The 16,767-nt window shown below is 41.2% G+C and overlaps 1 protein-coding gene and 1 long non-coding RNA gene across 2 annotated transcripts; both read left to right on the top strand.

The window, feature by feature from the left end:
- Window positions 1-448: 448 nt before the first annotated feature.
- Window positions 449-15,716, top strand: TMEM242 (transmembrane protein 242). The gene is made up of 4 exons (XM_053382252.1): window positions 449-742; window positions 2,453-2,553; window positions 5,336-5,473; window positions 15,374-15,716. The coding sequence occupies exons 1-4, from the start codon at window positions 613-615 to the stop codon at window positions 15,470-15,472; spliced, it is 468 nt and encodes a 155-aa protein (XP_053238227.1). The 5' UTR covers window positions 449-612; the 3' UTR covers window positions 15,473-15,716.
- Window positions 864-2,446, top strand: LOC128410689 (uncharacterized). Its single transcript, XR_008329579.1, has 3 exons — window positions 864-1,082; window positions 1,212-1,407; window positions 1,465-2,446. It is a non-coding gene; the product is annotated as an uncharacterized LOC128410689 (long non-coding RNA).
- Window positions 15,717-16,767: the final 1,051 nt, after the last annotated feature.

The raw sequence follows: 16,767 nt of genomic DNA, 5'->3' as shown, positions 1-16,767 counted from the left end.
CTTTTCCTTGCACTACCACAGTTTCCAGCTCCTCCTCGTTAGGAAGATTTGGTTGTGGCACTTCTGAAGGAAAGCATCACGAAACATAAACAACCCGCCTCAACTTTTATCAAAGCAAAAAAAAGGAACTATTATCGATTAACAATAGTGCAAGAGGGAGGCCAGGAGAATACAGCACAGTATTCGGGAAAAGAAGGGCTACTGCTTGCACAGGCCGTAGCTTTGAGCGAGGCAAGTTCAGACCCGAGGCAGAGCCAATGCGCGCTTACTCGGGAGTAACTTCCGCAGCGTGCAACGAAACTTCCTCCAGATGGAGGTAGAGCTGCTTCCGTGCAGCGCGCTTGCTCGGAGGCAAAGCTCGCTGAATCCAACGGCGTTTATTCCCGAGCAAACCTGCAGCTGGAAACTGGTTCCGGGGCTGAGCGAGCTAGTAAGCCCCGGTCCCCGAAAAGACGCCCGGCGAGTAGACACCCTCCCGGCTGGTGGGCCGGCCTTGCTTTAGCTTCCGCCACCGATCCCGGCAGCACAAGGAGCGAGTCCGCCTCCAGCTGCATCTCCATCCGGGTGGCGGCGAAGCGGGAGAGGGTCCCTCAGCCGGGCTCGAGTGGAAGGATGGGGCAGGCTGGCCCCGAGGAGGCCGGCCGGGATGCGGCCCAGGGGAGCACCGTAGGCCTGGCGGGGCCGCCTCAGCCCGCCGCGGCACAGACGGAGGAGTCGCAGCGCCGCCTCTTCTTAATAAAAGGTCCACGGTCCCGCCGCCCGCCCTGCGCGCTCGGTTTCGGAACAGGCGGGCGGGAGGGAGCTGGGTCCGGAGCCCGGGCCACGCGCGCTCTCTCTCCGGCGCTTGAAGCCCGTGTGTGTGTCTGTGCTTGTGGCCTGGTACCGGTTGTGGCTGCTTAGTTAGTGGTGAGGTAAAGGCACTTTGTGCATGCTCACTTCCCCATATTCCTGGAAGTAAACCTATAAATTAAAACCCAGGCAGAACCGCATCCAGTTTAAAATCCGAGAGGGTCTGGTTCAGAGAGAATAGTAGTAGGCAGGCTTGTGCTGCCCAAACACGAATTGCATGAGGTATTTTGGAGGTATAAAATATCTGAAGAAGTGTATCTGTATCTGAAGAAGTGTGCATGCACACGAAAGCTCATACCAAGAACTAACTTAGTTGGTCTTTAAGGTGCTACTGGAAAGAAAAAAATTTTTTTGTTTTGGAGGTATAAAAGTTCACGTTCCTGGATGAAACTTGGGGGGCCAGAGCATTTAAGTTGCCACAGTTGTAACAGTGAGCTACTAAAATTTAAGAGATGCGAACCGTCGACTTTTAGGATGAAAAGCAGTATATAAATACTTGAACTAAAATAATTACTATACTGATTACACTTCCTTGTTAAGTAACAGCGAGGCGTCTGTGTGTAATTTATCAAAATAGTGCATATGTGTGCTAAGTGTACACATGGGATTGTCTAGTGCCTGTACCCCAAGTATACATACTACACAGTGTGTTTATGTGCAAGGGCTGCATATATTAATCTGCACCAAAGTTGCCCATTATTTTCTTTCTGGAAGTGATTTCCGTGAAGGAATTTTGGTCTATGGACATACACACACGGCAGCTTCTTGCATAGACAGGTGGCACAGGAAGTGTCCCTAGAAAAGCCTGCAAACTGCACAGTTGAACAATACCTTTGTTAGGACCAACCAAAAATAGTGTGCAAGCTTTTGTTATGTATTCCCTCACAACTCAGTGTTCAAAGCGGGATGTCTGCCCTGCTAACTGTGCTGGACCTGGAATGGTCCTACCTGCTGTATGAACTAGTGAGATATCAGCATAAACTACCTGGGTCCACTGTGGGGAATTGGATGTACTCAAAACATCTGGTTCTGTAAATTAGAGCTATTGTGATGGACCCTATAGGATTTGGAAGAGTGGATCTCTTAGCCTTAAGAAGGCCAGAGCTGGAGACTCATCTGCTGTATGTGGCATATCCATTTCAAATACCAACACATGTTCAAGTGACAGCTTGAAGTAATTAGTGCTGTAAAATGCTGCATTATGTCCTCCTCCCAGAGAAGGGAGCTGGTGGTGTGGAGCATCTGCACCAGAGGCACTTGAATGTGCCAGGTTGTCTTGACAACTGTGAGATGTAGAGGACCAGGCTCTTCCCAACTGTATATCTCTGTCCTTATAATTTGTACCATGGGCAAACTTTGGACAGTCACCTAATACTACTTCCAGAATTATTCAGAAATTTAAGATGTCACTGTGATCTTGAGCAGCAATACCCCTCTTATTTTGGTAGTTTACCAGGCAGCTTGTTGGCTGTTCCCTTCCTTTGGGAAGCACTGATAGTCCTTAAGTTCAAATGGTTTTTTAAGTATTTCATTTATTTGCCTTTACCTAGGCAAAGGTGACCTGGGTCTGGTTGTTTTACTCTTGTTTTCATTTTGTTGGCAGGTGGAATCTTTCTTACTACAGTTGCTACTGCAGGAATTCTAGCAGGTTTTGGTACAACACTTGCCATGGCTAAAAAGAAAAACCCAAACTGGTTCAATAAGGTTTGATTATTTTAAATTTCTTTGCAATTGTGATAAAAATGTAGCCTTGTAATGGTGTTATTGCCAGGTTCCTCTTACGGACCAATCATTTGGAAAATAGAGTCATTGTTTAAAGAAGATAGCATGGCCATAATTGCAGAATACAGTTAGGCCTGTGGTAGGTTAAAGCCAATGTGGTTTTTTAAATTTAAATTTTAGTTTTTAATTTAAAACAGCAGCAGAGGCTGCACAGTACTGACTCCAGATGCTCTCTGTCTACTGCACATTGCAATAACTGCTGTTTTCCAGTCAGCAAAGGCATTTAAGTGCTATCTCTGTTCATGTCTCCCCCTTTATAATCAATGTTAAAACTGGTTCTCTGGCTTGCAGCATAGAAGTCCTAACTCTGCCATGCCATCAGTCTCAACTTAGTATGACTCAACCAATCAAACACTGCGGACATTTATTTTTCATCTCCTTGAAACCTGCTTTGCTGAGTAACTTGATTGTACAATGTTCTGAGCATTTATAGCCCAATATGATGCATGTTTACAAGTCCATTGATTTCAGTTGGTCCATTCTGAGTATGACTAATGTTAAACATTACCCTATAACTACAGGATCATTATGCCCTAGGCAGTAGTTGAGCAGATTTCTAAACAGCACTTCTCTTAAAGTTATTGCAGAATTGGTAGTTTAGATTAACAGCATCAATATAGTTAATAAAGTTAGCTGTTTCTTCTCCAACTTACTCCTTCCCATGGTCTGTCACTTCTGTCCAAAACAAAGCCCTGAAAATGTGAAATGTTTCCAAGATGCTTGGAGTTCTGTTTTCCACAGCACATATTCTGTTAGGATTTTGTTGTTATTCAAATACAGAGAAGCGCCCTAAATTAATAAAAGAAACTCTATAATGTAAAAACAGCAGTTAATAAACATGTGACCAACATCCCTTCTCTTAAAATAGTAGCATTTCCCCTTTTTATCAATGAGATCTTTTCTTCTTTAGTAAAGTTTCTAGCAATTAGTTCATCACTTGTCTTGAAGGTATAAATAGCTTTTGCACACATCATATGACAAAAATTGTCTGTAAACAACACAGTGTAGCCGAATATTTTATACCCTTGAGGGATTTACCTCATGTGCAAATGCTCTTGAACCAATAAACCCAGATTCATAGTCTTCCATTAGTGCTCTTTCAAGGCTTTTCTGCTCAACATTTACAAAAATACCCTGAATGTATTTTCATTTCAAAACTGTTGAATCCTTTCATAATACAAAGTAGAAAGAATCTTTATTTTATACATTCTGTTTGGATTCTTTTACATAGCAAATTTCACACAAAAACCAGCCGTAGATATCTTTTAACAACTGATACAAAGACTCATGAGATGTTTCATAAATAATAAGATCCTGCAGGAGTTTAATGTAATGTGGGCATAATACAGTACTTGCACAGCAATCCAGTGAGGTGGTTTGTATTACCTCAGTCACACTCCTTGGCTGAACCTCTGGACTATCTTTTTGAAGTTGGGACTGTTTAAAAAGTCACACAAAGTTCCAGTGAAGATTAGCTACTGAAAATAGAAATTGAAAGTACGAAAACATTCATGGATTATACATTTGTGAATGGTGGCCCCTATGTTTTGTTACAAATACAAATGTAGAGTAGTTTTGTACTGGTTCAAGTGCTCTGTTGTGACTACTAGCCAAAAAATTCTGGGTATTGTAGCCTTATGAAGATCATCTGAATTATCTTTTAGAAATCCCTTTCACTCTTAATGGAACTGCAATTTGCCAGAGTTCCTTAAAGGGAAACTGACGGTTTAAACCACCTCTCCTGGTCTGCCCCATGGAGGACCTTAAGGTCCACAAATAACAACACTCTGGAGGTCCTGAGCCGCAAGGTGGTTAGATTGGTCCCAACTAGGGCCAGGGCCTTTTCAGTACTGGCCCCGATTTGGTGGAACGCTTTGTCACAAGAGACCAGGGCCCTGTGGGACTTGACATCTTTCCGCAAGGCCTGCAAGACAGAGTTGTTCTGCCTGGCCTTTGGTTTGGACTCAGTCTGACCCTTATGTTTCCCTCCCCTTATGGTTCTGATTTATGGGCTACTACTAAAATGAGGCTGCATTTTAAATTGTATTTTAACCCGTATTTAAATTAACTTTTCCCCCTCTCCCCCCTTTCCTATTATGTTTTATTGTAATTTTATTGGTGTTAGCCGCCCTGAGCCCAGTTCTGGCCGGGGGGGGGGGGTTTAAATAAAAAATTGTTGTTGTTGTTGTTGTTGTTGTTGTTGTTGTTGTTGTTGTTGTTGTTGTTGTTGTTCTTCTTCTTCTTCTTCTTCTTCTTCTTCTTCTTCTTCTTCTTCTTCTTCCTCTTCTTCTTCTTCTTCTTCTTCTTCTTCTTCTTCTTCTTCTTCTTCTTCTTCTTCTTCTTCCCTACCTTAATCTGTATGCAAACATTCAGACATTTTTGAACATAAGTATCCCTGGATAAAGCAAGACCAAATTTAGTGTTTTAAGCTTCTCTCCAATAACCATTCTTTTGTTAATCACTTAGATCATAGGAACATAGAGTTGGAAGGGACCCTGAGGATCATCTAGTCCAACCCCCTGCAATGCAGGAATATGCAGCTGTCCCATATTGAATGTTGGGAAAACTAGGAGTGATATACACAAGTCATATGTGATAAGAAAACTTTCTCAGAAGGCGACTTGCCCTACCTTAGTGAAAATGGCTCTTTGTTGGCTCACTATGATATATTTCTGTTCATTAAAACAAAAAACCTTTTTTCTAGGGTGTAGTTGCCACAGCTGCTTTACCAGAGAGTGGTTCGTCCATTGCCTTACGTGCCTTAGGATGGGGTTCACTTTATGCCTGGTGTGGAGTTGGACTGATCAGTTTTGCCATCTGGAAGGCTTTGGGAGTTCACAGTGTAAGTAGCATTACTTTATGAATCGTTATGCTTTTGAAATTCCCAAAAGCTTATACACTTTCTTATGCTTGTTTATATTGCATCATGTGTGAGCCTGGTGCTTTATAATAACATACTTTTTTAAAAAAGAAAAGAAAAAGCCAGTCTCTTGTTCCTAGAATCTTACAATCTACTTTTTGTTAAAGATCAGACAGAACAAAATGGAGGGAACAGAAAGGCAAAGCTAATAAATGGAGAAAAGGGAAAATAAAAGAGACAAGGAGAGCAAGGGGTGAACATGCAACGTAAGAGCTGCATACTCTTGAGACTTTGTTTTATAAATATTACTGTATTTTATGTTTCATAATGCTGGATAGGACCTGAAAATACAATTGACACAAAATGCTTGGGCTCTCCCCCATGAGTGATGATTTTGTCTTTCTTAATATCTCTCCTCCTCACCTCCCCTGGGCACAATATATAAGCTATTGGGTACTAAATCAGGAGCTGGCCTGATACTGATGCTGGCCTGTCAGCATCACAGTTTTCCATCCATGATGACAAAAAAGAAAAACAATTAGAAGACATACAGGTGTTCTTATTAATCAACCTTGAATCTCCTACTTCCAAGAGACTGCAATCTACTCCCACTACAGTAGTACCTCTGGATGCGAATGGGATCTGTTCCGGAGCCCTGTTCGCATCCTGAATAGAACGTAAGACACATCTGCGGGTGCGCGGGTCGTGTTTTGCCGCTTCCGTGCGTGCACGTGACATCATTTTGAGCGTCTGCGTATGCACAAGGGGCGAAACCCAGAAGTAACGTGCTCCGTTACTTTCAGGTTGCTGTGGAGCATAACTTGAAAACGCTCAACCTGAAGCACATTTAACCCGAGGTATGGCTGTATAAATAAACTGGCAGTGATCTACCCATTGGATTGACCAGAGTTGTTGAGCTTTTTTTAGGGGGAGATAACAGAGTTTTCTTGGTTTGTGTCGATCTATATAGATTACGTGATCGGCAAGGATTGGCCAGGGGCAGCCCGCGATAGATAGGTTAGACAGGCTTGTCCTACAATTGAGGTTCATGAACTGGAAGTAGAGTTTTCATTTTCATTTTACGAATAAAACTTGATGGATGTCCTGGTAGAAGCAAGGAGGAGGTTAGGGAGTTTTTCAAGGAATCAGGCCTCTCCTACTCCTTTTCATACTGAATTCTTCTGCGATCCAGATAGTCACTGGCCACATAAAGAAAATATGAATAATTCTCTCAGCTCCTCCCTTTGCATGAGACAGCAATTGCGGAAGTCTTCAGTTAAATATAACTCATCAAGTGGCTCACATGAAGAAGTGAAATTGCTGTGTGTTGTGGGTGCAAATCTCATTCACAACTCTGCTTATTAAACCAAGGTATGATCGTCTGAACACAGCCACTGTGTCTTGTTGCCCTATCTTGTTACAAACAGAAGATTCACCAAAAGCTTTTAACAGATAATTAGCAGGTGGCCTTACCATCAGAAGTTACTTTGAGTTCTTACTGAAAATTTAATACTTTTTTATTCAGTTACCATGGTGAAAAAAGACATTACTACGATTTTTAAAAAACCAGATATGAAAAGTAAGAGAAAAAGATATGCTTGAAGAGATTTGCTAGAGTCAGACACTTACATTCTGATTTATTTAACAGAAATTGGCTGTGTCAAAGACACCACCATTTGTGTTTTGTATAGTGAACTCTATGGGATCAATGGAAAAGAGGAAAGAGGTGAGATTTGTACTCGGAACCAAATAGCCGTTCCAGCTGCTCAGCCCCATTCCCATGCCTAGTGTGCTGCTAGGAAAGGACAAGAGCAGGAAATGCTGGAATAATCCTTGTTCCATATGCATGTCATATTTCTGCACGCAAGTCAAAAGTGGATTCAAGATTGATAATCTTTCATAAGCTGCTTTCAAAGCTATAAAGTAGGATTTAAGTAAGTAAATAAATAAATGCATACATTTTGTCGAACAGGCAGGTGCACTAGCTGCTCTGGCCTAAGCACTGATTGATAGTGTTACATCCTTAGTGTTACTGCAGCCATGTTCTCATGATCAAACCATGAGTTAATAAGGATATGTGTATGCTTTGCATACCAGTACTTCATTCTTCCCTTGACACAAGTGAGGAAGCAAACCAAGAAGCCACAGTCAATCCATAGTTTCCTGTATTTTGTGAACCATGGTTCATGGATCCCAAAGAAGCCAGACTTCAGTAGTCAGCTTTCAGTTTTGGCCATCTGTTGGGACAGTAAGTGTGGTAACAGACAGAAGAAATCCCAGAAGCCGCTCTGTTTTTGAGAAGCTTAGGAACTATTAGTTTAGGTATTTTTGATAACTACTTTGGCATTTTTGTTTTAAGTGTCATATAATTCTGTACAGTAAATGAAATACTTGGCTGAAAAATGATCCACAAAAATATCATCAGCAGAGAGACTGAATAAACTTATCTCCAGATGAATCTGATGACATATTCATCTGTAAGTACATCTTGCAAGGAGTCTTATTGGGAACTTGAGTCAAGTCTCTTGAGGGAAGGGTTATGTGAAACAACACATTGAACATTTGTAAGTCACGTTGTCTGGGTATAACTCCCAAGTTATCTATGCACTGCTGTAGCAATAGCAGCTTGCAGTGCCTGAACTGAAGAGGCAAAGGAGGATAAATTAATTCTAGAACATTAACTAAAACAGGGACTATAGTTGTCTTGCACAACTTTGGGTCTGCAGGGTCATAGTAATAACACCAAGCAATATTGTGTTGCCATTAAGTACCCTTTAATACATGCAATCCTGATTTTAGCAAGGGAAATCTTTAGAAGGTGACACAGTAAAACAGAGATTAATGAGGATTAAAAATAATGATGTAGGAACGCATCCCAGGAGAGTGCCCTCTAAAGATGCAATTGGAGAAGACTTCCTGGAAAGTCCTTTGTTGCTGCACAGCTACATCTGGTGGCAGGAGAGGAAATGGGCCAAGTTTAAAAATTCTTAAAAGGCCATTTCTCACCACAATCTTAGCTGTTCTTTTTCTGTTTGTATTGTTAACCCTTGATAGATTATTTTTCCTTGCTGACTTCCCTTTTAAAAGAATTAAGTTAATGGGAATGCGCTTGCACTTCTAACACCCCTCTTCTAAACAGATTAAGGAACTGACTACAAATTAATTTATATTGTGTGTAATTTTTTAAAAGAAAACCTGCTTTGGGAGGAGGGAATTTTAGAGTAGCAAAGCAGTGGGGAATGGTATTTCCTGTATCAAGTTGTTGTTTAGTCTTGTCTGACTCTTCATGACCTCATGGACCAGAGCACGCCAGGCACTCCTGTCTTCCACTGCCTCCCGCAGTTTGGTCAAACTCATGCTGGTAGCTTCGAGAACACTGTCCAACCATCTCGTCCTCTGTCGTCCCCTTCTCCTTGTGCCCTCAGTCTTTCCCAACATCAGGGTCTTTTCCAGGGAGTCTTCTCTTCTCATGAGGTGGCCAAAGTATTGGAGCCTCAGCTTCACAATCTGTCCTCCCAGTGAGCACTCAGGGCTGATTTCCTTAAGAATGGATAGGTTTGATCTTCTTGCAGTCCATGGGACTCTCAAGAGTCTCCTCCAGCACCATAATTCAAAAGCATCAATTCTTCGGCGATCAGCCTTCTTTATGGTCCAGCTCTCACTTCCATACATTGCTACTGGGAAAACCATGACTTTAACTAAACAGACCTTTGTCGGCAAGGTGATGTCTCTGTTTTTTAAGATGCTGTCTAGGTTTGTCATTGCTTTTCTCCCAAGAAGCAGGCGTCTTTTAATTTCGTGACTGCTGTCACCATCTGCAGTGATCATGGAGCCCAAGAAAGTGAAATCTCTCACTGCCTCCATTTCTTCCCCTTCTATTTGCCAGGAGGTGATGGGACAAGTGGCCATGATCTTCATTTTTTTGATGTTGAGCTTCAGACGATATTTTGCACTCTCTTCTTTCACCCTCATTAAAAGGTTATTTAATTCCTCCTCACTTTCTGCCATCAAGGTTGTGTCATCTGCATATCTGAGGTTGTTGATATTTCTTCCAGCAATCTTAATTCCGGCTTGGGATTCATCCAGTCCAGTCCTGTATCAAGTAGCCCCCTCCAAACAGCTCCACCACCCCTGCTTGCTTCACCTAGTCCTAGGCCCATCCTGGTTGATTAAGGCTACCAGGCTTACCTGCTTTAAAATGGCAATAGTTCATCTGTTGTTAGAAGAGACCATATCTGGATCCCACTGTTCTTCTGTTATCCTGTCAATGTTATAATAACCAATTTCACCCAGGAATTTGTATAACTTGCTCAAAATCAGAACATACTGATTTCTTTCATTATGGCTTCCACCCCAGTTTTAAGACTGAAGCAGCCTTTGTCACTGCAGCTGATGATCCACATGAGAAAATATACTGGGAGAGTTAATTCTGCTGGTCTACTCAGTGCCTTTCAGTTCCATTGACCTTCATATGGGCAGTTTTGCCAGGATAAAGCTTTCAGAAGGTTCCCCACCCTGCTTTAGATAATGATAATGATCTGGCTCTATTGGTTTGGGTTTTTTAAGTCCTTGTGTATTACATTGTATTTTATTATATTTTCAATGATTGATTTATTGTTTTCCTTTCAATGCTTTCTTTAGCTGATTTGAATGTCTCCTTCTGCTGTTTCTAAAGGATGTTAGAAGTAAATTGGAGAGGGAGCTGCACAGTTCAACTGAAATTTCTCCAGGTTGCTCTGTGTGCATCTAAACTTGTTAAAACCGTGGCATGTGTGTACAGCAAACATACGTTTCCAGCCACGTGTAGCAGCCAAGTACATGTGTTAAGGAACTGTGTTAAGGATTGGCTGTGGCATTCACTGCATGGACGCCTGCTTGCAAGGTTGCATTCATCACAGCACAACGTATGAGGTGGCAGTGTACCAAGTCTCTTGGATCATTTCTCTTAGTTCATTCTCTTTTAGCCTCTCCATGCCAGCACTGGTGTTTTTGCTGGCGTAGAAAGTAAGAAAAATACAAGTATTCCTGCCTTTCTTCCCCATCCCTAGATCTGGATGTTAAAAAGACTTATGAGGTCAACATTCTGAATAAATGCTGTATTGCTAGGATCAAGATTGTATCTTCTGTTTAGAAAGGCTGGACTCTCTTCCTTGTGACACACTACCAATTTGCCCTATTTAAATTATGTCTGGTATAGCCCTTTGCTCTCCAGAAATATTCATCTGATAATAATGGAGACAGAGTCATTAAGTTCCACAAAGAGAACATTCAGGAGACAGAGGGGTGTGTGCGTGTGTGCGCGCGCTCCCGTCTCACAAGAGTTCTTGTGTATTGAGTCAGCAGATGGGAGCAGAAGTCTTGTCCTCCCTGCCCCCCCCCGAATAATTTTTGCCTAATTGCAAGTATCCTCACGAATCAGTTATTCTAAAGGAACGCATCTAATGATGACAACCTCTTTTCCAGCTTTAATTTCAGTTCCCATACAATGATAATGGCTACATTATGTCAGCAGAGAAGCGATTTGACATAAATATGTAATAGTTTTCCAGCAGTAATAGCTGAATTGTGGCAATTTATTTTTAGCCAGAGGTAATAAGCAGTGTATCTTTATATTTAATTAAAGCTGCAATTGCAACACTTTCCAGCCATGGCAACATAACTTTGTCTATTTGCCACTCCCAGCTAATGTTTTTGTTTAGAAAAGAGAAAAAAAAGAGGGAAGGAAAGAAAAAGAGAGGGGGGAAGTGTTCAGAATTTGAAGTGATCCATGGCAATTAACAAGCTATATCATCTGAGAAATAAAAGCTCTTTGTTCAGGGTGTCCACCATAAATCAATTTTCTATCACTTCAGAAAGCAGAAACGATTTTGTTTTTCATAGCAAGGATGAGTCATAAAGGATATTTGTGCTCTAAAAAAATGAATTGTTGGTAATATGTATACAGCTGGTGGATGTGAACCAAGAAAAATACTGTGGGGAGGAATTCTATGACCTTATAATTTATAATTTTCGTGACAAAATGTCTAAGTCTCTTTGCTCTGCACATATGTTAACCTTTAAAAATGCTAAGAATAAGCTGGCTTTGTGAGCTTTCATCATGTATAATTAAAATGTAGACTATTAATTTAATGTATTTATGTATTCAAAATGTTTATGTCCTGCTCAACTTTGTATTAAACTAAACAATTAGAGAAACAAACTCAAAAATATAAAAAAGAATGCATGTCATAGGAATACACCAAGTAACTATACAGTGGTACCTCGGGTTACATACGCTTCAGGTTACAGACTTCGCTAACCCAGAAATAGTGCTTCAGGTTAAGAACTTTGCTTCAGGATGAGAACAGAAATCGTGCTCCAGCGGCACGGCAGCGGCAGGAGGCCCCATTAGCTAAAGTGGTGCTTCAGGTTAAGAACAGTTTCAGGTTAAGTACGGACCTCTGGAACAAATTAAGTACTTAACCCGAGGTACCACTGTAAAGCCAGGTTAGATGCAACTCCTATGGAGAATAAAAAGAGCGTGTAAGCACCATTTTTAAAGCTTGATTCGCTTTGGAAAGGCCTACTTGATTCATAGGGGAAGGGCCATGTCTCAGCTGCAGAGCATCTGTTTGGCCTGCAGAAGGTTCTTGGTTCAGTCCCCAGCATCTTCTGGTAGGGCTGTGAGAGAGTTCCTGCTCTTTGGAGAGCTGCTTCCACTAAGATGGACCAGCGGTCTGGCTCCATATAAGGCAGCTTCCTAGGATAAATGAGTTTTGGACCAAACTAGATGGAACAGGGGCATACTTCCCCTGAACTTGGAAGCTCCATATAGCCACCATACTATTGCAGCTGGTTATCGTAAGAACTGCCCTTCAACTTAAGGAACTGGTATCTGAGTTTCCTCCTCTTAACCTCCCCATTCCTCCCCCATATTTTATGTTCTGTCTTTTAGATTGTAAGCTTGGCAGCAGGGACTGTGTTGTTTTAGTTGATTGTATGTTAGCTGCTCCTGGAGCCTTTTTGGCTGACGAGTGAGGTACAAATCCTCTAAAATAAATAATAAAAATCCTAACCTCAGCAGCCAGTGATAGACCTTTTCCCCCAATTAATTTGTCAAATCCTCGTTTAATAATCCTTGAGGTTTGCTGTTTTTAAGAACAGCTTTTCCCCCAGCCCACCTCCAATATCAGTTAGTGGCCCAAGCAGCAAAAAAAAAAGAAAAAGAAGAAGAAAAAAAGAGCTTAAAAGCAGTGGAGAGTAGTGAGGTTGGATTGGGATACTTCCCTAGCACTGCTGTTAATGTTAAAAGAAAAAAGAACCCAACTACGCTTCAGATGTGAAGGAAGCAGAAACGTGTACTGTATAAAATACACGTGGCTGACCCATTATGTCTATTTTGGAGTTTTGATGAATATTTGGAACAATGCCTTGGCTATTAAGAAAGCCTGTTTTCATAAGGTTAACTCAGTATTTCTGCATATTCTGATAGCTGGTGTGACAGTGATCACATCTGACATTTGGGCGGAGAAGACAGTATCTCCCCATAACGCTTTCATCAAACCCAGGGCTCCCAAATTCAGTGGAGAGCTCCCTCTCTCATCTTTATGCAGTACAGAAAACGAAAGGCTCATAATCTGTTTTCACTGCCAGTCAGGGCTCTGAAAGGAGGTGAGGTTCTTTGAACTACAGAAGTAAAATGTAAGCAGTTCTTTAGTGTCACAAACATTAAATGAAGGCATGTCATGCCAGTGCAACAGCATTCACACTGCTTTCCTATTACTTTCCAGACACAATTCAAAGTGCTGGGTTGTTGTTTTTTTAATCTATAAAGTCCCAGGTAGCTTGGGCCAACCAATACCATAGAAACTGCCTTGTCCTCTGCATTTTAAGATCTGCTGAAGGCATCTTCTTTCCTCCCCTTAACTTTATTTTTCAGTTTCCCCAAATGGATATAACAAACAATCCCTATGTACCACCACCAGAAACGTTCCATGCATATGCAATGATTTAGCATGATTTAGCAGGTTTGCATAATAGTTTAGAGTAGACTGCATCAGCTAGGCATCTTCTACTCTTCGTGTTAACAGATTGTCTCAGATTGAGCTATGGGTAGCTAGTGGCAAGGAGACAGCATTGGCCATTCCAGTTTATTGAATGAAAATGTATCATGCACTTTCAAAATCGTCTTTGGTCTTTGTCTTCCTTGTATTCTTTGTGTCTTCCTAACCGTATCGTCCATAATAATAATTAATTATTTATACCCCGCCCATCTGGCTGGGTTTCCAACAGAATATTAAAATACAGTAGTCCATGTGCCAAGCTGAAACAGCAAAGGAACATAGACACACATTGTCAGTGGCTGCCCTGCAATTGGGGAACACTGCTCAGCTAGAGTTGGGGGAGGGAACCTGTGGCCCTTCAAATATTGTTGGACTTCAGGAAGCTGCCCAAGGCCTGTTTTTGTGTTTTCCATACAGGGGTAGCCCATCCCTGTCCATTGGCCATGCTGGCAGGGGCTGATGGGAGTTGAAGTTCAGCAGCCTCTGGAGTTCCCCACCCCTGTCCTAGAGGTTACTCAATGTCTGGGCCTGACATTTCCCAGAAGAACAGTAGTAAAGCTTCCCCTTTAGGGTCTTACATTTGGGTTCAGCAGATGTAAGGTTTTCTCCTTTTCTTTCTTCTTTATTTTCTTTCAATTTTTATGTTTAAAAATGCTTATTTCTATATACTGTTTCTTTGTTCTTTCAAGTTTTAATAAAAATTCAAGGAAAAAAATTTAGTTTTGATGAATATTTTGTTTTATCTTGGGGTTGTTGTGTTTTAAAGCAACAACAACCCTGTTATCTTCTCTGAACTCTAGATAAATGGAAACTGAATTAACTGAATAAATAAAAATTAAGTTAAAGAGTAATGAACTTACTGAGATCTGAAAGAGTACACAAAACAGTGAGGATTTTCTTTGGGGATGGTGGGGTTCTTTATAGTCTATAGACAAGCCTCTTTCTCTCCCCTCTCCCAATTCAGATTAATTTGAACAGATGCCCAAGTACTTTGCAGTAGCGCAGTCTTGTTTTTTCATGTGACAACTTGTCTGTGGTAAACATTTTAAAATGCAACATGAAATGATAGGTGCTTTCAGAGCTCTTTTTGTTATTTTTTCCTGCTGATGCAGGATCATTAGCTATGATTAGAAAAAGACTGTGATCATCTGACTTTTATGGATTATTTGCCATGACAGGAGTGGATGGTATCTGTTTTAGGTGAAAAGACTGACAGTCTGAAGTGCAGTGGTTGCTATTTGTGCATTTTCACCAAGGATAATCTGCATCCCCCGCTTTCAGGCAGTGTGAAGAAAATAAAAGTTCTGCTAGGTAAAATTAGTTTCAGAAAGTTGCCATCAGAAATCATATGTGCCAAGATGTTAAGTCAAGTGTGATGGCTTGTTCTGGATAGGGCTACGCTCACCCAAAAGGAAGAGGTCCATAGCTTGGGTGTTCTCCTGATTCCAACAGTACCACTGAGGCTAAGGTAGCATTGGTGGCTAGGAGTGGCTATTTCCAGCTACCACTGACTCTTCTTGAACAGAGATGACTTGGCTTCTGTACTTCATGCTCTGGTAGCCCCAAGACTGGACTACGGTAGCAGTCCATCTGCATTGACATTTATCAGTGTGAGAATCTCAAGAGCAGAGTATGCATGCTTAGGATTTTCTTCTTCTAAGGAAGAAAGGTTTTAAATAATACTGTTGTGAAATATCTCCGAGAATATTATGTGTTTTAGAGCTTCCCATTTTCTTCAAAGAAAAAAACAATTATTTGATTAAGCCAAAGTTGCAGTGTGTCCCTAACTTTGATGTGGGTTATGTTATGTTAAATGTATTTCTCTACTCTTCTCTTGTAGATGGATGAATTTCGGAACAAAATGCAATCAATATTTCCATCAATTCCCAAAAACGCAGCACTGCCTGTTGAATGGGAGGACATTCTGAAATCCAAATGAGCAGCACGTGAAGGAACTTTGACTGAATTTTTAAAAAGCATAAGAGAAGTAGAGTGTATGGAGGAAATGTCCATTCCAAGGAACAGGGAGAAAGAAGGTCGTCACTCAAAGTCAGTTGTATGGAACACAGTGAGCCATACGTTTGTGCAGCAAGAGTAAAAGGTGCTGTTTGATCACAGTTGTTAACTTGGATGATGGTAACAGGTATAATAAATGTAAATAAAGATCAAAATATGGATGAGAATTTGTCTGAAGCAGTTATTTCAATGTGTTTTGAATACAGAGGTTGCCACTGTTTACTGACAAAAGGCTGTTGCTACCAGATAAGCAGATGGATAACAGTACAGGCCTGCTTTTCTGTCTCATACAGTGAAGTTCTAAGGTGTTAAAAAGGGCAATCACAATAAGTGAAATACACTAAAATAGTTGTTAGTCCCCGTCTGCTGGATTAGTGCTAGCTAAAACTCCTCCACTGAAAACAAAGATGTAATATGCTTCTGCCTGGCATAGCTCATTTCTGTTTTTAGTCAGTGGGTGACCAAGAGCCAAAGGAAAAGAATGAACAAGGTCTTGTAGCTCTTTCATGTGCTCCAAGACAGGGATGGAGGACTTGTGTTCCTTCAGATGTCCCATACTACAGTTCCTTTCATCTTTTACTGTTAGCCAGGCTGGCTGGAGCTGGTGGAAGCAACATCTAGAGGGCCACATGTTACTCATCACTGCTTTAAGGTCTTTGGAGCACAATTCAGGGGATGGGACGGGGGTGGGGTGGGCAAAATTTACAATTCTGTGGAAGAAACAGAACTGGCCTCTGTCAGAAGTGGTATACCAAGACCATTTGTCTTCTCATACCCAGGAAGGCTATATCCTACATCCTTGTTTTATTAGAGGAAAGGCTGTAACTCAGCATTTCTGAGAAATACAGTGGAGGCATGAGCTTGTCCCCCAGTGGAACCTGGGTCCGTTTTCACTTTGATGCATCTATTTAAGAGTCCCAAGTAGGTATATGGAGGAAGTTCAGTTAATAAAGATAGATGACTCAACACCATGGGAGTTTGAAAACTGTGGTTCTAAAAATACTGTTTCAAATTTATGCCATTGAGATACTGCCATCTGGCCAAACACATTATTTTAGCAGTTAATGATTTATTTGATGAAAGGGTAAGGTTTTTGTTTTGCTTCTGTAATGTTCTCCTCGCTGTTAAATTAGGACTGGTGCATTTAAAAGCAAACCTTCCCTTTTTTGTAGCGCATCATCTGTACTTTGCATTCTGAATGTTCTTGGTTATGAAAGA

Source organism: Podarcis raffonei, chromosome 3 (genome assembly GCF_027172205.1).
Source record: "Podarcis raffonei isolate rPodRaf1 chromosome 3, rPodRaf1.pri, whole genome shotgun sequence".
NCBI lineage: Eukaryota > Metazoa > Chordata > Lepidosauria > Squamata > Lacertidae > Podarcis > Podarcis raffonei.
This window is presented reverse-complemented; position numbering and strand designations above follow the sequence as displayed.